General features: G+C 52.0%; 12 protein-coding genes across 12 annotated transcripts; 7 read left to right on the top strand and 5 right to left on the bottom strand.

The window, feature by feature from the left end:
* Nucleotides 1–301: 301 nt before the first annotated feature.
* COCCADRAFT_5376 (uncharacterized protein) lies at nucleotides 302–1,149 on the bottom strand (the record flags this gene model as incomplete). Its single annotated transcript, XM_007714472.1, has 2 exons — nucleotides 302–1,037; nucleotides 1,085–1,149. 2 exons carry the CDS (start codon nucleotides 1,147–1,149, stop codon nucleotides 302–304), a joined length of 801 nt encoding a protein of 266 aa, XP_007712662.1.
* Nucleotide 1,150: 1 nt separating this feature from the next.
* Nucleotides 1,151–1,315, top strand: COCCADRAFT_97151 (uncharacterized protein; the record flags this gene model as incomplete). Its single annotated transcript, XM_007714491.1, has 1 exon — nucleotides 1,151–1,315. The coding sequence occupies one exon, from the start codon at nucleotides 1,151–1,153 to the stop codon at nucleotides 1,313–1,315; it is 165 nt and encodes a 54-aa protein (XP_007712681.1).
* A 79-nt stretch (nucleotides 1,316–1,394) lies between these two features.
* Nucleotides 1,395–1,721, bottom strand: COCCADRAFT_97171 (uncharacterized protein; the record flags this gene model as incomplete). The annotated part of the gene is made up of 1 exon (XM_007714490.1): nucleotides 1,395–1,721. A coding segment is annotated over one exon (327 nt), but the record flags the coding sequence as incomplete, so codon positions are not given.
* Nucleotides 1,722–3,001: 1,280 nt separating this feature from the next.
* Nucleotides 3,002–3,223, bottom strand: COCCADRAFT_97214 (uncharacterized protein; the record flags this gene model as incomplete). Its single annotated transcript, XM_007714489.1, has 1 exon — nucleotides 3,002–3,223. A coding segment is annotated over one exon (222 nt), but the record flags the coding sequence as incomplete, so codon positions are not given.
* Nucleotides 3,224–3,509: 286 nt separating this feature from the next.
* On the top strand, nucleotides 3,510–8,128 carry COCCADRAFT_5375 (uncharacterized protein; the record flags this gene model as incomplete). The annotated part of the gene is made up of 3 exons (XM_007714471.1): nucleotides 3,510–3,951; nucleotides 4,004–7,551; nucleotides 7,631–8,128. The coding sequence occupies 3 exons, from the start codon at nucleotides 3,510–3,512 to the stop codon at nucleotides 8,126–8,128; spliced, it is 4,488 nt and encodes a 1,495-aa protein (XP_007712661.1).
* A 342-nt stretch (nucleotides 8,129–8,470) lies between these two features.
* On the bottom strand, nucleotides 8,471–10,541 carry COCCADRAFT_97222 (uncharacterized protein; the record flags this gene model as incomplete). Its single annotated transcript, XM_007714488.1, has 2 exons — nucleotides 8,471–10,247; nucleotides 10,309–10,541. 2 exons carry the CDS (start codon nucleotides 10,539–10,541, stop codon nucleotides 8,471–8,473), a joined length of 2,010 nt encoding a protein of 669 aa, XP_007712678.1.
* Nucleotides 10,542–11,228: 687 nt separating this feature from the next.
* COCCADRAFT_5373 (uncharacterized protein) lies at nucleotides 11,229–13,323 on the top strand (the record flags this gene model as incomplete). Its single annotated transcript, XM_007714470.1, has 5 exons — nucleotides 11,229–11,348; nucleotides 11,399–11,523; nucleotides 11,777–12,041; nucleotides 12,164–12,715; nucleotides 12,778–13,323. The coding sequence occupies 5 exons, from the start codon at nucleotides 11,229–11,231 to the stop codon at nucleotides 13,321–13,323; spliced, it is 1,608 nt and encodes a 535-aa protein (XP_007712660.1).
* A 1,264-nt stretch (nucleotides 13,324–14,587) lies between these two features.
* COCCADRAFT_37114 (uncharacterized protein) lies at nucleotides 14,588–16,093 on the top strand (the record flags this gene model as incomplete). The annotated part of the gene is made up of 2 exons (XM_007714487.1): nucleotides 14,588–14,650; nucleotides 14,717–16,093. 2 exons carry the CDS (start codon nucleotides 14,588–14,590, stop codon nucleotides 16,091–16,093), a joined length of 1,440 nt encoding a protein of 479 aa, XP_007712677.1.
* A 21-nt stretch (nucleotides 16,094–16,114) lies between these two features.
* On the top strand, nucleotides 16,115–16,339 carry COCCADRAFT_97193 (uncharacterized protein; the record flags this gene model as incomplete). Its single annotated transcript, XM_007714486.1, has 1 exon — nucleotides 16,115–16,339. The coding sequence occupies one exon, from the start codon at nucleotides 16,115–16,117 to the stop codon at nucleotides 16,337–16,339; it is 225 nt and encodes a 74-aa protein (XP_007712676.1).
* Nucleotides 16,340–16,885: 546 nt separating this feature from the next.
* COCCADRAFT_26575 (uncharacterized protein) lies at nucleotides 16,886–17,544 on the top strand (the record flags this gene model as incomplete). The annotated part of the gene is made up of 2 exons (XM_007714477.1): nucleotides 16,886–17,006; nucleotides 17,117–17,544. The coding sequence occupies 2 exons, from the start codon at nucleotides 16,886–16,888 to the stop codon at nucleotides 17,542–17,544; spliced, it is 549 nt and encodes a 182-aa protein (XP_007712667.1).
* A 558-nt stretch (nucleotides 17,545–18,102) lies between these two features.
* On the top strand, nucleotides 18,103–19,257 carry COCCADRAFT_97232 (uncharacterized protein; the record flags this gene model as incomplete). The annotated part of the gene is made up of 3 exons (XM_007714485.1): nucleotides 18,103–18,186; nucleotides 18,324–18,393; nucleotides 18,479–19,257. 3 exons carry the CDS (start codon nucleotides 18,103–18,105, stop codon nucleotides 19,255–19,257), a joined length of 933 nt encoding a protein of 310 aa, XP_007712675.1.
* Nucleotides 19,258–19,336: 79 nt separating this feature from the next.
* COCCADRAFT_37111 (uncharacterized protein) lies at nucleotides 19,337–20,098 on the bottom strand (the record flags this gene model as incomplete). The annotated part of the gene is made up of 1 exon (XM_007714484.1): nucleotides 19,337–20,098. The coding sequence occupies one exon, from the start codon at nucleotides 20,096–20,098 to the stop codon at nucleotides 19,337–19,339; it is 762 nt and encodes a 253-aa protein (XP_007712674.1).
* Nucleotides 20,099–20,481: the final 383 nt, after the last annotated feature.

The following is a 20,481-nucleotide window of genomic DNA, read 5'->3' as shown; positions in this document are numbered from 1 at the left end:
ATATCCCTGCTTGGTGTCACTGCTCAAAGGGTGTTTACGTGTGGCCAACAAAAATGACTGCTCAATTCACGGTGCAGAGAGCTTTCTAAGAAATAGAGTTTTTGAAGAATGTAATCTAACCATGAAGAGAATATGAGCAAAAAGAAACACGGCTTAACTCGTTGCGCCTCAAAACGCAACCATCTAAATACCCACATAAACCATTTGAGAATTCTTGAACAAAGAATAAAGAAGAAGTGAACCCCAAAAGCCAAAAATCCTTCATGAAAGCTCATCACTCCCTTCACTGTCTATCCCCACTCTAATTTCTCCACCCAGTCCCCTCACCTTTTCCCTTCCCGACTACTGCGACCATGCCCTGCCACACTTCACTAAAGTCATGGTATCCGTTGCCCTCGATCCCGCTTGTCAAGAACACCCAGTCGGCAGCTTCCTCAACTTTCCCAATCACATAGCTCAGCACATCCTGATTTAGCCTTGGGACAGAGTGCAGAATGACTCCCAATTTTGAATTCGGGACGGCTGCCTTGGAAAGAGGCCCCATTGTGTCCTTGTCTAGGTACTTTTCGAAAGTTTCTTCAAAGACAACGGTGAGATCGGTGAGGTTGAAGTACGAGTCTGCAAGATAGCCAGGTGAGGTGAGGTCCGCTAGAGGGACAAGACCGGGGTTGTGCGCAATAAAGCCCTTCTTGAACGTCGTACTCGTATTCTTGACTGCATGTGTTGCGCGTTCGAGATAGGCATATGATTCTGGGGTGTAAGTGCTAGGTGTTTCGTCGAAGAAGATGCCGTCGACGCGCATGCTTGTCACGTTCGTTACGGAGGGCCAGCTTGAGTATGTGTCGATTTCTGCCAAGACATCGTCTACGGTCTTTTTGGTGTAATGCGTCGCTACATAGCCCAAGGTACGGATATTGGGGTATTGAGCAAGTTTGGGGATTTCGTCCAGGTATACTGAGTCAGGCAGTGAACCCATGCAGGGTCCAGAGCAGGGATTGAGCACGACTGTAAAAGAAACATCGCGGTGTGCCTTTGCCCTGATCTCTGTTAGAATGAGAGGAATAAAAGGATCGTGTATACATACGATGCATAGAGTGGATCCCAAGCACCGGGACTGGGGTAGATGTAGAGAGGAAGGAGAATAGACATCATGCCACAGATTGTCAAGTTATTGTCTTGCAGACGGAGATCTTTTCTCGAACGAAATTCTCAGGCGATAGTTGCAGTCGAAAAATCTAGAAAAGGGTCGGCCCTGTTTGTGGTGCAGTGTGCGGAGCCAGTTCATGTTGTACCTGGCAGCGGGTACTGGCCCTAGCCGCCCGAGCTACCACGCTATTTAGATGATCCTCAATATAAAACATACATATACATTAGTACCAAATACAGTTGTTGTGTCACGTTGATGCACTGTATCCGGACTGATGGCGACCCACTACGGCTAAAATAGCGATGGTAACCGAAGATCTAGATTGCGGGAATTCTTCCATCAAATCAATCCTTTTCGATGTCGAAAATTTGCCATGTATCTCCACGATGAAAGCTGCAGCCGATATTTGCATGGAGTCCATGTCCATGAACGTGCGTATTGTGGCGCCTGTAGTCATAGTTGATGAATCCTTAAACTCAGGCCACCCGTTCGGCCGCAGATGGAAGAGCATGGAAGTTCCCTGATCAATACCGATGAAGGAGAATTCTGCGTCATATGTAGCTAGATATGGAATATCGATTAGTCCAACCGGATCGGAGTTTAAAGGGCTGCTTATGTATCCAGTCAAACTATGGTGGTTGTGGTCCAGGAGCCAAAACGTTGCATGCTGGGGCTTGAAAAATGACGTGCTATTTCCAAATTATGCGTCCTGTATATTGCATCGATGCGTTTGATCGTGATACAATAACTGGAAGTGGTCTCTATGCCGAAGTGCTTTAATTCCCGTAGTTTGTACACCAGCTTGACCGCAGCCGCCTTGTCGTGTCTAGCATCCGGAGCAGACGGAGAGTTGACGACAGCCTTGGCAAGTCTTTGTAGCAACTGTTCCAGAGATTCTGCCAAGTAGTCCAGGATGACGGTCGGCGAAGATTACTCATGGAGGAAAAGCGCCATCTGCAATGACCGAAAAAAATAGTTTGTTGTCTGTGTCAAGGTCAGGATACGAGTTGTCGAAGTCCGAAAAGTGGCATCGTAGAGAAGGTTGTGGCTGAACCGTGCACCAGCTGAAGATACTGTTGCAGGAGACACCGGCTGTTGGTATGCGGGACTACATCCTTGTATCCGAAAGTGGTACTTGGGGCTGAAAAGCCGGGGCCGAGAACTCGATCGATGCACTGGAAGTAGGTTGGTGAAACTACGAGAAAGGAAGTTGAGAAAAAGGATTGATGCAAAGCAGTCTAGCGAGACTCGGGTAGTCGGGAAGGACCGACTCAACTAGTTGAAGTCTGGGCAGCGGCTGCAAAGCCAATGGAACAAGAGCCCTTAGCCATGCATCGGAATACCACTATGAAAATTGTTAGAGGCACGATCTACATCATGTTAATTTCCAGTGGTAATGATCACATTGCTTTTGTATTTGCTTCTTTCCCAGCCACCAGTTGTGTGTACTAGCGGGTAGCAACGTCAAGTGAACGTCATTTACAGAACTTACTTCTATAGAGACTTGGGGTGATTGCATGTGCTTTTCAATGCCCCAAATTAATTCCAGCATTAACGTACTGAACGGAATCATAAAATCGAGTTGTAGGAACAAGTAGCCTGTCTGTAAGCAGAGTAGCCGGTAAAACCATTTGAGGGGAAGATCAGCGCTGTAGAAAAGGTTTTGATTGCACTGATCCGATTCCAGGCCTTTAGCCAGCTTCTTTCAGAGAGACAAGCTCGCAGTGAACTGTCGACCAGAGGCGACCAAGTCGACATTGGTAGCCTCCACCTTTGACGCAGCATCGGATCTGTTGAAGTTGCCTGCTACGATGGATTTGATGCCACCTTGTTGCAGGATGTCAGGATGTTTTCTCAGTGTTGTTCTTGGTCCTTCCTAACAATCGCAGGGTTTGCTGTCACGCGTAGTACTTGCAAAAGCCAAGACAGACTCCGGTGCCAGCAGCACCAATGGGTTTGGGGCACGCTTGTCTGACTGTCGGGGGAAACAACTAGGTACTTGAATGATCCGCCATACGAATCCGTTCTCGTGGTTGCACTGCTGTGTGAGTGCTGATTGTGCAAATGTGCGTTGACGCCGCGTATTACAGCGGCATTGAAAGCGAGTGGTGGTAGCTAAGGAAGAGTGGGGTGTTGCGGGTAGAGCGTTCCAGCCAGACAAAGTTGTCCGCCAGTGGAAGGTTAGCCTCTACCCACACCAATCAGGCCTATCGGCGATATCGTCACGTGACAGTGCTGTCGATTTGATCATGCAGAGGCTGGAGAGTTGTCAGCGTCGTTCTGCCAGGCTCACGAGAAGAGCATCACATCCCTTGTCCGGGCTCTTGTCGTCTGTTTTGTACAGGCTCTCCGTGGATCTGCCATGTCTCTCCCCATTCCGCCGAAAGGTAGCGCTGCAGACCCACCTCGGGCGCATTCCGCTGTCGACGCCCTCACACCCTTGATCGAAGCGACATACAAAACACCCAATATAACAACATATATCAACGGCAGGAAGACCGTCATAAGCAACCCAAACCCCCACTGGACGCTGCTTGACTACCTTCGCGCCCAGCCCAATCTCAAAGGTACCAAACTGGGCTGTGGCGAAGGTGGATGTGGCGCATGTACAGTCGTACTTCAAGTCGCAGACTCGCAGTCCGAGAAGAAACGGATTAAACATCTGTCAGTAAACGCATGCTTGTTCCCGCTAGTGGGTATCGACGGCAAGCATGTCATCACCGTCGAGGGCATTGGCAGTGTTAGCCGACCACACCCCCTGCAAGAGAGGATTGCAAAACTTCATGGCAGCCAGTGTGGATTCTGTCAGTGTCTAGATTTGCAGCTGCCTGGTCAGGTTACTGACAAATGTCGTAGGTACTCCTGGTATCGTCATGAGTCTTTATGCCATTGTGCGCAATGCATACAATCCCGACACAAACAAGTTTCATCTAAGTTCCCGTGAAATCGAGATGGAAGGTCACTTAGATGGCAACCTGTGTCGTTGTACTGGTTACAAGCCTATCTTGCAGGCTGCAAAGACTTTCGTCGCCGAAGACTTGAAGGGCCAACTAGCTGAGGAAGATGGACCAACCACACTAGACGCTGGGCGATTCGAAGACGATGTCACTGATCTTACCCGCAGCGGATGTGCAGGACCCTCCAAGGTTTCCTGCGGTCGTCCAGGGGGCTGTTGCAGGGATGAGCCCTCAGATAGCAGCTCCGCCGATAGCAAGTCTAACACTTCCTCACCGCCATCAGAGCCTACTTCGACATCCGAAGGTGAGCATACGCCTGCCGCCCTGGGCACAAAACAGCCTCCGCAGGCAGACCCTGCAATTAGCGGTGCAGAATATGCGAAACCTTTGAAAAGCAAGGAAGGAGATGCAGCCACTCAAACCAAAACTTCAACTTCTGCCGCCCTTGCACCAGCAGCAAACTCAGAAAAGGGCATCCCAAGAATAGAGTTTCACGAATACACGCCAGACACAGAGCTCATCTTCCCCTCCGCGCTGTGGAAGCACGAACCACAATCGATATGTTACGGCAACGACAAGAAGATTTGGTTCCGACCTACCAAGCTTGACCAGCTACTGGACCTCAAGGATGCATTTCCATCGGCCAAGCTCGTTGGAGGTGCCAGTGAAGTCCAGGTGGAGGTTCGCTTCAAGAATTCGGATTTTGCAGTGTCTGTCTACATTTCAGATATCCCAGAGCTCAAGCATACTAAGATCCCTATGGATGCTCAACTCGAGAATGCCAAGGAGCTTGTCATTGCAGCCAACACTCCACTGACCGAACTAGAGGAGATATGTAAAACGGTTTGTGCCAAGCTTGGTAAGCGTGCGATGGTTCTAGAAGCTCTCCGAAAACAACTGCGTTACTTTGCTGGTCGCCAGATTCGCAACGTAGCGTCGCTGGCTGGTAATATTGCAACCGCCTCGCCCATATCGGACGCGAATCCCGTGTTGCTGGCAGCGGGTGCCACACTAGAGGCTATCAACAAGAGGGATGGTAGCGTTCACCTTCCCATGTCCAAATTCTTTGTAGCATACAGGACTACGAGTCTGCCTCCTGATGCAACCTTGCATAGCATCCGGATCCCTTTACCACCAAAAGATTCCAGAGAGGTGCTCAAAGCGTACAAGCAGGCTAAGCGCAAAGATGATGATATTGCAATCGTTACGGCGGCATTCAGGGTGCGCCTCGATTCCGCCGGACGGGTCGAGGATGCGTCCATCGTTTTTGGTGGCATGGCGCCAATAACTAAGGATTCGCCAAAGACACAGAGTGCTCTTCTCGGCAAGCCATGGTTTCACTCGGAGACGCTAGATGCTGCGCTTACTGCGTTGACACGGGATTACGACCTTCCATATAGCGTTCCAGGTGGTATGGCTGATTACCGCAAGACTCTCACACTTTCGCTCTTCTTCCGCTTCTGGCACGAAGCTGCCGCTGAGTTTGGGCTCGGAAATGTTGATCAGCAGGTTGTAGATGAGATTCATCGTGATATCTCTAGTGGAACGCGTGACAACTACAACCCCTACGAGCAGCGTGTTGTTGGTAGGCAAGTCCCTCATCTCTCCGCTCTTAAGCAATGCACAGGTGAGGCCGAGTATATTGATGACATGCCGAGACTGGATCGGGAACTATTTGGTGGCCTTGTCATATCTACAAAAGCACATGCCAAGATCTTGAGCACCGACTGGGACAGAGCGCTTGATATGCCTGGTGTTGTTGGATACATTGACAGAAATAGCATTCCTTCTAACGTGAATATTTGGGGATCTATCAAGAAAGATGAGCCGTTCTTCGCCGAAGACAAGGTTTTGTCACACGGCCAAGTCATTGGAATGGTCTATGCCGACACAGCGTTGGAGGCTCAATCAGCTGCTCGAGCTGTCAAGGTTGAATACGAAGAGCTGCCTCACATTCTGACTATCGATGAAGCCATTGCAGCTAACAGCTACTTTCCACATGGGAAGTTTCTGAGGAAGGGCCTGGCTATTGACGATAAGATGGCTGATGCGTTTGCCCAATGCGACAGGATCTTCGAAGGCATGTGTAGGCTAGGTGGTCAGGAACATTTCTACCTCGAAACGAACGCAGCATTGGCTATACCATCTGGAGAAGACGGAGCTATCGAAGTCTGGTCTTCGACCCAAAACACCATGGAAGTACAAGAGTTTGTCAGTTCAGTATTGGGGATACCAAGCAACCGTGTCAACGCTCGTGTCAAGCGCATGGGAGGCGGTTTTGGTGGGAAAGAATCTCGGAGTGTGCCCTTTGCTGTCTACACGGCAATTGCAGCTAGAAAAGAGAAACGACCAGTCCGCATCATGCTGAACCGTGATGAAGACATGTTGCTCAGTGGCCAAAGACATCCGTTCAAAGCGCAATGGAAAGTCGGGGTATCGAAAGAGGGCAAGCTCCTTGCTATGGAAGCTGATGTCTATGACAATGGCGGATTTTCCCAAGACATGAGTGGAGCCGTCATGGACCGATGCCTGACACACTTTGATAACGCATACGAATGCCCGAATGTCTTCCTACGTGGTCACGTTTGCAGAACCAACATCCATAGCAACACGGCGTTCCGGGGCTTTGGCGCGCCTCAAGGCATGTATTTTGCAGAAACCATCATGTACAACATTGCAGAAGGTCTTGGTATAGATGTCGACGAGCTACGATGGAAGAACTTGTACAAGGCTGGAGAGCACACTCCATTCTTCCAAAAGATTGACGAAGACTGGCACATACCGATGCTGCTTCACCAGCTGAGCAAGTCGTCTGAATATGAGAAACGGAAAGCCGCTGTCAACGAATTCAACGAGAAGAACCGGTGGCGAAAGCGAGGTATCAGTCTGATTCCATCAAAATTCGGTCTCAGCTTTGCAACTGCATTGCATCTCAACCAGGCAGCTGCCTATGTAAAGATCTACCACGACGGAAGTGTCTTACTACACCACGGAGGAACAGAAATGGGCCAGGGTCTCTACACAAAAATGTGCCAGATAGCCGCCCAGGAACTAGGTACACCCCTCGACGCCATCTACACACAAGATAGCCAAACCTACCAAATCCCCAACGCCTCCCCCACAGCCGCTTCATCCGGCTCCGATCTCAACGGCATGGCCGTAAAAAATGCCTGCGACCAGCTCAACGAACGCCTGCAGCCCTACCGCGAGAAACTAGGCCCAGACGCACCCCTCAAAGACCTTGCCCACGCTGCCTACATCGACCGCGTCAACCTCGCTGCAAACGGCTTCTACAAAATGCCAAAAGTAGGCTACACATGGGGCGACACCAACCCCGAAACCGTTAAACCGATGTACTACTACTGGACTCAAGGCGCTGCATGTTCGGAAGTTGAACTCGACCTTCTCACTGGCGATCACACCGTTCTTCGCTCTGACATTATGATGGTAAATATTACTCCCCTCCCCTCCCTCATTTCCTCCCCTCCGTCTATCCCCCCACAAGTGCTAATCAAGGGGAAAACAGGATGTCGGCAACTCAATCAACCCCGCCATAGACTATGGCCAAATCGAAGGCGCCTTCCTCCAAGGTCTCGGCCTCTTCACAACCGAAGAATCCCTCTGGCACGCCCGCTCCGGCCACCTCTTCACCCGCGGCCCCGGAACCTACAAAATCCCCGGTTTCAGCGATATCCCGCAAGTCTTCAACGCGAGCATGTTGCGCTATGACAACGACGGGAAGCCGTTGAATTGGAATCATCTGAGGACGGTGCAGAGTAGTAAGGGGATTGGGGAGCCGCCGTTGTTTCTGGGAAGTACGGTGTTCTTTGCGTTGAGGGAGGCGGTGGGGGCGGCGAGGAGGATGAATGGGAAGAGTACGGAGAGGGAGGGGGACGGGGTGTGGAATTTGGATAGTCCGGCTACGTGTGAGAGGTTGAGGTTGGCGGTTGGGGATGATCTTGTGGAGAGGGCGAAGGTGGTGAGAAAGGAAGGGGAGGAGCCGTTTTTGGTGGCTGTTGCGTAGAGATTGTAACTCGGGAGAGGAAGGTGGTTGGTTTGAATGATGACGATTCTTCTCAATTTTCACGTCAGTTGATTGAATTTACTACTCACTTTCTCAAGAAGAATATTTATGTATTTGGCCAGATTGTCATCTAAAGCATGCAAATAACATGTTCCCGCCATGAAGTAAAGAAAAGAAACCAAAAATGTCTAAGTAAATCCCTAATCCCAAAAGAGGAACGCTTTTGGGCACAAAAAAGGCCATGCGAACAGAGAACAAAGTCGTAAATCTAAAAGATATAAGAAGTTTCCAGCTGAAAAGGAAGAATGAAGAAAGGAAGAAAGAGTAATCCCAGCGAGGAAGTTACATATCCTGCATAAACTTCTCATAATAATCATCCATCCATTGCACAGCCGTAAACCCACTCTCGCGACTCCCATCGGGAAAACGGCGGAACGTCCCAACATAGCCATCCGGCCTTACATTAACAACAACAACTTCGTTCTTGTCAAGACCATCAAGCCACTTATCCATACAAGTCTGCTTGCGGGTATCTTTATCCGGAACATCATCTAGGTAGAGAGTAAACGCCGATTCACGGAGGACGTTTGGCAAGTCTCTGAGTTCGAAATTAGTGCGATTTTCGTCGGTGACGAGGGCATAAGTAAAAACGCCGCTGACGGGTGTGTATCGTTCTGGGAGGACGAATTCGTCGTGGGGGGCAGCAAGTGGGGGTTGAACTGTGTACGAGGCGTTGCCTGCGGCGCTGACGCGACCGACGTAGGAGGCATGGCCGAGGTGGGCGTGGCAGACTGTTTCTAAAAAGGGCATGGAGGCGCGGATGTTGTGGGTGAAGAAGTAGATGCGGAATTGGCCTAGGGCAGGGATGTCGGTTTGGATGTCGACTGGGTTGGCGTCGATGTAGCGTGTTACTTTTGCTGGCGGAAGAAGAAAGCCGGGCTTGAGGTGGCCCCGGTGAGAACCTTTTGATTTTACATTTAGCACGTTTGCATCGTAGTTTACACCGCAGCCTGAGATGAAAGCCACGTTCTTGGCAAAGTTTGCTGCGAGGGCTGCGGGATCGCCCCTGTGGAAGGCATTGGCGTGCTCGTAGTCAAAGTCAATCAGGTCCTTGGCAATTTTTTGTCGTTCCTGTTCGTACGACTGGAGCAGCGAAGGTTTGGCGAGACCGCGGGTGGCAAAGTTGAGTTTCCAGGCAAGGTTCCAGGCGTCGTGCATTGACGTGTTCATTCCTTGTGCTGCTTTTGGAGAGTGGGTGTGGCTAGCGTCGCCAGCAATGAAGACCAGCTGGTCGTCGTCGGCAAAGCGGGCTGCAACGCGCTGTCCAATCTTGTAGCGGCCGAACCACTCGACATTTCTCCACTCGAGCCTGTATGGCTGAAGTATAGCCTGCGCCCGCTTCTGCACGAATTCTTGTGTGGCTTGTTGGGGCCCAACAACTTCTGTGGAGTCGGGACGCAGCTCAATGTAGAGGCGAGTCAGGCCCCTCTCGCGGGGAATGAGGAGTACTGAGCCGAGTGCATCTGACTGGATGACGACCTTGCTCCAAATGTCGGGAAAGTCGGTCTCAAGCACACCGTCTATTACGCCCCAGACAGCATCGGTGGACGAGCCTACTAGACTCGCGCCCTGTATGCACTTGCGGACTTTTGAATGGGCACCATCGCAGCCGACAATGTATCGTGTGTTGAATGTCTTGGGGGCACGGCCGACATCTTGCTGGCAGCTCACAGTCAGCGGACGGATGGCCATGGGCGTGTACTTGAAATCGACAAAGGCGGTGTTCCTGGCTACTGTGACACCTCTCTCCTTCAAATCATCTTCAAGCACGCCTTCGACCATGCCCTGGTGGACAAGCAGCATGTAGGGGTCGGTAAGGTCAACGACAGGCGGGTAGTGGACCTCGCGGCCGGAGCGGTGCAGTGGCTTGTCGACTGTCGACTTCCAAAAGGCAATGTCGTAAATCTTGACGCCTTTGCGCAGCAGGGGCTCTGCAAGACGCATCTGGCGGAGAGTCTCAATAGTCTTTGGCTGCAAGCCATCGGCACGGCCGGCAGCGGTGCGGTTGGGACGGTCATCGATGATGCGTGTCTTGATGCCATAGCGCACCAGATTGTCGCTGTATGCTTAGTTAGAGAGTGCAATCAGCTGGCAGTGTGGCTGGTTGTGTCGTTACTCACGCAAGCATGAGGCCGGCGGGGCCTGCGCCGACGACCATGACATCACTCATGAAGCTCGAGTAGTCGTCCTCTCTGGTGTAGGGCACGCTGGGGGTGGTCTCCAAACTGCTTCCTGTCGAACGGGACTCGGAGTCTGAAATGGTAGTGATGCCGGGGGCCATTTTGTCGCGGATGGACGTAGGCGGACTGGTCGAGGTTGAGCGCTTCATGCGCGTCCAGAGTGAGGGCGCCATGGTTTTGCTATGTAGGCAGTAGTGGCCGGGGCGCTAGGGCAGAGATGGTCGGGGGAGGCCGACTCGCTCGAGGTGGGAAGGATTTGGAGAGTCAACAAACGTTCGATTATCTGTCGAACATGTGCCCATTTTCAAACGGCAGAGCAGCGTCCAGGGTCGTCCGAGGCGCGTCATTGTGCTGGCGGCGAGGAGAGAGGGTGGGCGCCAATGGGTGATGCGACGCAAGGGGTTGCATGCACATGGCCGTGAACGGCTTCTTCAGCCCCACCCGCCTCCCCGGCTGCCACCCAAGTCACCACCACGTCCCCATGTCGTGGCCGTTGCAACCCCCCGACAAGACGCCGACGGCAGCTAGCTGTCCTGAGCAAGCCGCGATATTGCATCCACGTGGAGGGGGAGGGGTTGGGGTTGTGGTTGTTGTTGAGCATGCCAAAGTGCCCGGGGGGTGTATACTACAATGTCCATGTACGTACATCTCAAAGTGGTATGCCTGTCTGTCTCGCCGTGCCGTCTATTGTATTGGTATTGATAGTCCGCACCAGGGGGGGCCTCACTCACTCTCTCTCTCTCTTTTTCTTTATCTCTGCTATCTCTTGTATACTAACTAGCTATATACTCGCCGCCACCACCACCACCACCGCCTCTTTCTCCTCCATCCCTCCTCCTCCTCTTACTCTACACAGCACCATGACGACATGCAGCACGTCCCAATTGCAGTGGCAGCAAGTAGCCGCCCAGAAACAGTCTTTGCGTCGAGCGGCCATGCAGCGCTTCACGGGCGCAGACGCTGAAACGACGGCAGCCGAAGTGAACCCGGGCGGCTTGCGGATGCAGGTGGTGCACGCTGACGACTGCAGGCCTTGCCCAATCCGGACCACAGCCTGGCCTTGACCTCCGCCATCAGCAGCATCCATCTTGTCTCGCAAGCCATCTCCTCGCGTGCTGTCACGGCATCACAGCTGCTGCTTGCCTACATCGCCCGGTAAGTAAGCTTCGCCAACCTCAACTCGCTCTCGACCCATTCTCACGCCACCTTTTCTGCCCAGCGCTACACATGCTCAAACCCGCGTACGGCCCGCCGCCTTCCACCCTCTCCTAGTCGACGTCCGACTGCCCGTCCCGCTAACTGCCTTGTACAGACAAACTGGCACGTGCCCGCTCCCTACCCCTTCTCGAATATACAATACAATACAATAATCCTCCCGCTCATCCCCCGCCTTTGCTGACTGATGCAGCTTGACCGAGATTCTTTTTGACGATGCCCTTGAGCGAGCCAAGGAACTGGATGCCTTTTTCGAGCAAAATGGCCGCTTGGTGGGGCCTCTCCACGGTGTGCCAATGACTCTCAAGGACCAGTTCGATGTCAAGGGATACGACAGCACGTTGGGCTACGTTGGGCGGGCTTTTCGCCCTGCCCTCCAAGATTGCGTCTTGGTCTCTATGCTCAGAGCCATGGGCGCCGTAATCCTTGCCAAGTCCAATCTCCCCCAGAGCATCATGGTAAGTATGTATACATAAGTATCTATATACACCCACACATGTCCACATTATGTACTCCTATATACATATGCACACATGACATGTATGCCTTCCAGAACAACGTGCACAACTGACATCGCCAGTGGTGCGAAACGGATAACCCATTGTGGGGCCGTACCGTTCACGATAAAAACCCCGAATTCACCCCCGGCGGTTCCACTGGTGGGGAAGCGGCGTTGCTGGCACTGCAAGGTACGGTGGTTGGATGGGGCACCGACATTGGAGGCAGCGTACGCATTCCAACCCATATGAATGGCCTATATGCTCTTAAGCCCAGCAGTACGCGTCTACCATACCAAGGCGTTTCCGTCTCGACCGAAGGCCAGGAGCACGTCCCGTCCGTCGTAGGGCCGATGACTCGAAACATGGCCTCTCTAGTCGACGTCACAAAGGCAGTGATCGACGCAAGTCCCTGGGACCACGACCCAAAGTGCTGTCCAGTTGCTTGGCGATCTCAGCTTTACCAAGATGCGCTTTCCAGGCCGTTGGTGATCGCAGTCATGCGCGACGATGGCGTAGTCAGGTGCCATCCACCCATTGCACGCATCCTCAACCAAGTCGCCGCTGCCCTCCAAGACGCTGGCCATGAAGTGATAGCGTGGACACCAGGCGGTCTGCACCAGGAGTGCATCGACGTCATGGCAAGTCCATCACCATTTCCACATCTGACTCGACCCTGACGTGTATGTGTGTGCAGGACCAGTATTATACGGCCGACGGCGGTGAGGATATCCGACGTGACGTCGAGGCCGGTGGCGAGCCCTTCATACCCCATGTCGAGGCCCTCGTCAATAGGGGACAGCCCATTTCGGTATACGACTACTGGCAGCTCAACAAGCAAAAGGTGGCATTGCAGAAGCGCTACCTGGACACGTGGAACTCGACGCGATGCGAAAAAAGCGGAAAGTCTGTCGATGTTCTGCTTACGCCCGTCATGCCACACTCCGCAGTACCACATGGCAAGTGTCGGTGGGTAGGATACACCAAAGTTTTTAACTTCATAGACTACCCGGCAGTTGTCCTGCCTGCCGGTCAAGTTTCAAAAGAGCTTGATGCTGAGGCTACTGAAGCCATGGGCGAATACTGTCCGAGAAATCCGTTGGACGAATGGAATTGGAACATGTTTGACCTGGACGCAATGGACGGCATGCCGGTCGGAGTGCAGGTTGTCGCGCGTCGCTTACAAGAGGAAAAAGTGCTTGGTGCTGCAGCTGTCATTGATAGGATAGTCAACGGTATGTAATGCGGTGCGCACGTGTTTTGTTAGCACTTTTGTCGATGCGGCTGCAAACAAGTCAAATTAGAGTTTTGCCGAGCCTTGAGATGCCGACCGTGAAGATGCCGCTCGCTCGTGTTCGGCGGATCCTGAAGGATTGAGCCTAACGCACGTGAATACGCGAGCACGCGACAGTCAGGCCTATAATGATTCGTGGCGCCCCCGCTATCGAGTCGTGTAAGGCGCCCTGCTCCACTGCGGAAAGCGACCCTGCATCAATAAGCCAGGCAAGCGGGGAAAGTCGAATAAAACATGGCAAGCCAAGCAGTTGCCCAGTGATGATTTTTACAGTACCTCCTATTGAGTTGCTTTTGCATCCTCTGCTGGGTTGTGTCGATTCTAGTACGCTAACTTTGATATTTGATATAGTCGACATTCGACCTGCTTAATATAGAGAGTTTCCTTCCTTGTCCAGCCGAGATTTTCGCATGATCAGAGTTCTCTCTGTAAGGTGAACGTCAACTGTCACGTGATGATACCAAATGAGAACTCGTACAAGAGACTGACTTGTACAGCGTCACTTCCATCCTCATCCACTAAATAGAAACCTTATCTACATTATCCCCTGCCCTTAAATCGTTCACTATCCTCATGCCGCAGTCCCGTCATGCTACATCCAAGGGTGGTATACTAACACCACGATCCTCCCCCAGCCCTCTCCCAGGTGTACTACGTCAGCATCGGAATATCCGGAACCTATCGGAATAATGCACCACGCATACCCCTCATGCCGTCATGTGCCTATCTTATCCTCACGCTGCACACACTCCACATGTATCAACAACATCATTTTAGCCTACCGGATATGCACCCTGTGCACCTTTGGCGCCCTCAGCGCCCGAAGCTAACCGACGACGCTGTCCAAAAAAGCAATAACAAAAGAAAGGTTTGGTTGCAGTTCCGAATCTGCAAAGCTAGATAAGCTATCGATACTTGCTCATGCGTCGCCTGTTGAGCTACTGTATGTAATCGTCACAACAAGGTTTCGCTGCGTGATAGGCTGGCGTGGTAAGACGGGCGAGCCGTATGACGACAACTGACAGCTTGTGCTTTCGATTGCAGCTTCAGGAACATGTAGTGCTTTGAGCTGGCTGATAAGCTATGGATGGCATCTTTTCAGCCGCTTGTATAGTTACGAGTACTATTGTAGTGGCTTTTGGAACTTTCGTGTTTTGAAACGTGAACACTTACCCAGAGATACGACTGTAGTTGCAAGCGGAAAAGTGACATCATGGCACCGGGTAAACCTCAGGTTATCGTGCAGAAACAGCGGGATGAGAAGAGTAGGCTTGATGTAAGTGTTTTTTTGCGTATGTCTCTCTATCGCGGATCTTTTTTAACTAATTCGGTGTCCCTACAGGTTGTTATCGTCGGTGCTGGGCTTGGTGGTCTCGGAGCAGCGATATCGATCTTGCTAGCCGGACACAACGTACATATCCTCGAGTCGACGTCTGAAATTGGTGAAATCGGCGCTGGAATCCAATGCTTGCCGAATGCGTCGCGGATCTTGATATCATGGGGTCTCGAAGAGTATCTCGAGAAGTATGCGACGACACCGCGGTTCGGTAATATGCGTGGGTGGAAGGGGAATAAGATAAGCGATATGGATTTTCATGAGTATGAACGAGAATGCGGTACACCGTTTTGGGACTTTCACAGGGCGGACTTGCATAGGGGGCTTTTGGAACGAGCAATCGAGTTGGGTGCGAAGTTGACTACAAGAGCGAGGGTTGTAGATATCGAGTACGAAGCCGACCAAGGGAATCAGACTACCCGAGCCATCGCCATATGTCAAGACGGCACAAGATACGCAGCGGACCTAGTAGTCGGTGCTGACGGCATCAACTCCAAATGTCGCGAGATACTCCTAGGTCACAAAGACCCCCCGCTTCTCACAGGCGATCTCGCATACCGCCTCCTCCTCTCCACCAGCGACATGCTCAAAGACCCCGATCTCGCTCCCTTTGTCCTCGATCCCCAAGTAAACTACTGGATCGGCCCAGACGCCCACGCAGTAAACTACGTCCTCCGCGGCGGCAAGCTCTTCAACATGGTCCTCCTCGTCCCAGACGATATGCCCGCCGGCGCCAACACGCTCGCAGGCAACGTCGAGGAAATGCGCGCCTTATACAAAGACTGGGACCCCCGTATCCGCAAACTGCTCGCGCTATGCACGTCTGTCGCTAAATGGCGGTTGATGATCCGCCCGGGGCTTGATCCTACTTGGTCGCATACCCGGTCGTCTGCTTTTACGATTCTAGGGGATGCTGCGCATGCGACACTGCCGTATCTTGCGTCTGGAGCGGGTATGTCGCTGGAAGATGCGCATGTGCTTGGGCTTTGTCTGGAGCGGCTGACTGGTAAGTCCCGCACCCAGAAGGGGAGGGCGCTGGCGGTGTACGAGCGGTGTCGGCGTGAGCGTACTGAACGTGTTGTTTCAAGGGGGAATCGCCAACAGTATCTTTATCATGTGCATGATGGGGAGGCGCAGGTAAGGCGGGATGAACTATTGAGGGCTTTTGGACGGTTTAATGGACGGGGGAGGGTGGGCAAGGAGGAGTTTGAAGAGAGAGGGTTGAGGGTTGGGGAGGATCCACTTGCATGGCGGTGGGGAGGCGTGGGGAGTTGGCTGTTGACGTATGGGTGTGAGGAGGATGTTGAGAGGAGGTGGAGGGAAGTGGAGGTGGAGAGTAGGGGCGGTTTGGTGGAGGGAGAGAGTGTTAGGGCGGTTTTGTAGAGGAGTTCTGGTTCTTTCGGGATGAATTTGGGAAATGATATTGGTATTTTAATGAAAGGTAGCTTTGTGTTGGCTGTGGAATTACGTTTACTTGGTAATATCTCGGGACTGGTATCTTCCCTAACGGTGGTCATGGGTGAAATATTGTGGGGCAGTGTACCCTATGTTTCGGGTACTCAGAGCATTTGGAGGTCAATCCTTTCCCTTGACTGGTTATTCTTTCTCCTGTTTACAGAGGTTGGATGATGGGAGAATGCCTGTATCAACCCATGTATTAACAGATTTCGCATACTGATAACGACACGTCGACATCAAAACAACTGGCTTGATCATCAGCAGATAGTTAAAAATATATTAAAGGTTAAGAGAAACATGATTCGGTGTACTAACAGTGACCTAAGAAGGTTAGTCGTGACATGAGAGAAGAAGTCCGATTTTCCTTCCGTTACAATATACCAACTAAAGAACAACACCATATCAGCACACCCCGCATCCGCGATCCAAGCGCAAAAGCTAGCATATTTCCACTCTAAACCAATATTTCACACGGCTACAAGCGCATGAGTAAAAAGTATCAGATGACCCTGAACAAACACCAGTCTTACTAATAAGCCCATCGGAGTTGCCCGAACCGCCTCTTTCCGCGCATACTAGCCAAACAGCCCGTCCAACGAAGCCCCGCGTTACTAGCAGCGGGCCCCACGTCATGCGTGCCCTCCCCAAAAGCATCCAGCGCGTCGCGTCGCCCTCTCTTTCTTCTTTCCTTTCTTCTTCTTCTTCTTCTCTCCCATAATGACCACACCCGCCATTCCCAAATTCAGCCCTGGAGAAGCCGTCAACGAAGAAAATGGCCTGATCCACGGCGTCTCGGCGCAGGAACTGCAGATTCTAGGGGAGCAATGCTTTGATGCGCGTGAGAGGGCTTATTGTAAGTATATTTCCAGACCGATATGAATCGGATCTGGCCACGCAAAGTCAAGTTTGCGTGAAAGAGGAAGATGGGAGCGGAAATACCAACACTAGAATTAGGCCCTTACTCCCTCTTCCGCGTCGGCGCCTCCCTCCTCCTAAACACCTCGAATCCCACCGCCCCATCCACAACGCACATTATCACCGGCGCAAACGTGGAAAACGCAGCCTACCCCGTCGGCACCTGCGCCGAGCGCGTCGCCATGGGCACAGCCGTAATAGCAGGGCACCGCATCGGCGCCTTCAAAGCCGTCGGCGTGACAACCGACATTTTGGACTTTTGCTCCCCCTGCGGCATGTGTCGCCAGTTCCTACGCGAGTTTCTGCAGCTTGAAACCCCGATTTTCATGTTTAATAAGGAGGGAAAGTGGATTGTGAGGACGATGGGCGAGTTGTTGCCGCTCAGCTTTGGGCCGGATGTTTTGCCCCCGAGGGAGGAGTTGAGGAAGGGGCAGGAGGGGGATAAGGCGAAGACTGCGTAGAAAGGGTGGGGGGATTGGGGATATGTAGCATTGGAGGTGTTGGTGATGTATGCATTGCGTGGGTAGTGGGAGTATGAGCATCATTGGCGCACTGGGTGTGGATTGAGGGTGCTAAACTAGATGGTTACATATTCTACAAACAGAATTGAACGCATGGAATACACACAATGAATTTTACATGTCTAGATTCCAAAATCCTTAGAAATCTCCCAAATCTTGCTATTTACTATTCTGCACCCACCCCGCAGCCAGCCTTGCCCCGCGGAAACCATGAAAGCCCATCCCGATAAGCCCCCAGATAAGACTCCCGATTTACCCCAACAGCGAACACTTCCCTATCTCCGCGCCCCGTGGATATGTAATGCACACTGCCACAATCTAGCATTCCTGCAGACCAAGTAAAATGCTCCGCTCAAACATGACGCGACTGTTCCCCCCCGTCTGCCCGCGCTCAAGCAGCGCGTGTATTCCCCTTCTTTTTCTATTTTCCCCATACTGGAAACGCTTTTGAATCGTTTGACTATCGAGTAGACATTGTGGTATATACCTAGTGCCAAGATGACGCAAGGCGATGGGAGTATTAGGGAAGAAGGGATTAGGGATTCGGAGCATTTTTCACCTTACAGGGCTGATGGGAAACTTGTAAGTTGTGTTTCTTTTGTTAAGGATGGGGGATGTTTGTGTGTGAATTGGCGAAGAGGCAAAAAAGTTGAGAAGAATGTGAGGGGAAGATGGGATATATGTGAAAAGAGACTGGCTGATAACACTTGGCAATATAGTACGGCTTCGTGTGCGTAGTAACAGGCGCAACGCAACCTGTAGGCAAAGCCATAGTCGCTGAATTAGCTGGTGCGTCCTTTTCCATTTAACTCCCTCATGCCAAATCCGCTTCCCCAAACAAAGCGTACTACTTTGCAATTCTAACACCACCCAGCCCACGGCGCAGCCTGCATCTACGCCTGCTCAACCCTCCCCTCGGATCCGTACTCCCTCCCCGACACCACCAGCATCCAGTACCCGAACACGAAAATCATAAGCTACCCCTATAACATGGCCTCGGAAGAAGACACCCTCGCCCTCATCGATGACGTGCTAAACACCTGGGGCCGCCTCGATGTCTGGACCTCATCAACCGGGCTCTTGGGTCCCCCTTCCATCACGCAAACAGGACCGAAGGATTTGTATGCGGCTTTCGACACGAATGCGCTCCCTGCGTTTTTCGCACTCAAGTATGCGCCCGCGGCGATGCAGAAAACGACACCGAAAGGCAACTACGCGAATGCTGCACCGAAAGATGTCGCGTACGGCTCTATCATCGTGGTGACGAGCGTGGCGGGGACGTATGGGGGCTGCTGGGCCCCTGCGTTTACGATGGCGTCGCATGCGGCGTTGGGAGTGGTACGGTCCGGTGTGCTTGTATTAAAAGGGACCGGAGTGCGGATCAATGCAGTGGCCGCCGGCCAGATTGATGTGGGCGTTGATTTGAAAGAATGTGGTGTGAAGGAGATGGCCCAGGGACAGTTTCCGCCAGCGAGTCTGCAAGGGGGTGAGAGTCAGAAGAGGACGATTGGGTTGGAGAGGGCGGGGAGGCCCGAGGAGGTGGGGAGAACGGTGGGGTTTCTGGCGAGTGGGTTTAGTAGTTATATCACTGGGGCGGAGTTGAGGGTTGATGGGGGTGCGGGGGTTATGAATCCTATTACCGTGCCTGTCTAGGGATCTAAGTAGTAAGGGATAGTACAGAAGAAGGAATTGAGGTTTTTTACAGTACCATACTCCAGCCGTCTACGCCTTGCTAATGCTGTAACACAACCGGCACACCCTTTTCCCAGTTTTCTATGCTCTCTTTGATATTGACCCAGTACCGCAATTTCACCGCCTCACTCTTCGCCGTATCCAAGTCATCCTCTTTAAATGCCTTGTCGATAATTTCTGTGCTTTGCGCTATCCTCTCTTCGTTCCTTTGCCGCATCTCCTCCAAATCCTCTTCTCGCTCCGCCTCCTCGATGCTCTCCCTCGCCTCGAGAACTTCCATCAACAATTCTGGGTCGTCCACCTTGGCCGTCTCATCATCCGCCACTTGGATGCCCCGCAAAGAAAGTAGATATTGTGCGCGCAATAAGGGGTTTTGCAGTGTTTTGTATGCTTCGTTTATCCGCGCCGACGTGGCCTCGGCGCGCTTCTTGTCTGCTTGCGGGTGAAGATCGGGATGCGCGCGTGCTTGTAGCTGTAGGAACTCGCGCTTAAGGGCGGCGAGGTCGATGGCAAAGGGGCCGTTTGGTGGGGGACCGTCGGGGAGCGATGCGGGAAAGAAGGAGTAGTGTGTCTGTGGGGCTTGTGCAGTCCCTGATGGCTTTGTTTCAAATGGCTTTTCGACCGAATTCGAGCTCGACGATGTAGATTGGAAGCGACGGAAAGCTACTTGTGATCCCATGCGATGGGCGCAGAAGAGACATGGTGCACCAATTTGTCGCGTGCGAATTGACGATAAGACGGCCGAATCAGAGGTGAGCGATGCGCGAATTCTACGCGCGGCGGATGGCCTTAAGGAACGCATTGTTTAGGCTGTGGGGTGTATGTATACGTGTAGTGGGGGTGAAGGTAGAAGAAGGATGTGGTAACAAATGTTGCGCGGATCTGTAGTAGAGGGGTCAAACATTATCGCGCTTAAGACATAATCTACCAGTTACGTCATACATCACTACTAGCTATTATAAAAATTCAACCTATCTTTTACTTTCTATTCTATAGATATAAATACTTTAGAGACTTAGTAAGATTTTAAAGTAACGTGTTCCACCAGTAAGCGGCCCACCCCAGTAAGTGGTCCACCCCACCAAACCTGACACGACTCTCCACACAATCACCACAATGCCGCGACAACAACGCTCTATACAGACTTCTCGTGAAGCTAGAGTACTTCTAGCATCTCGTGCGCTT

The sequence above is a fragment of the Bipolaris zeicola genome (assembly GCF_000523435.1).
Source record: "Bipolaris zeicola 26-R-13 unplaced genomic scaffold scaffold_82, whole genome shotgun sequence".
Lineage (NCBI taxonomy): Eukaryota > Fungi > Ascomycota > Dothideomycetes > Pleosporales > Pleosporaceae > Bipolaris > Bipolaris zeicola.
This window is presented reverse-complemented; position numbering and strand designations above follow the sequence as displayed.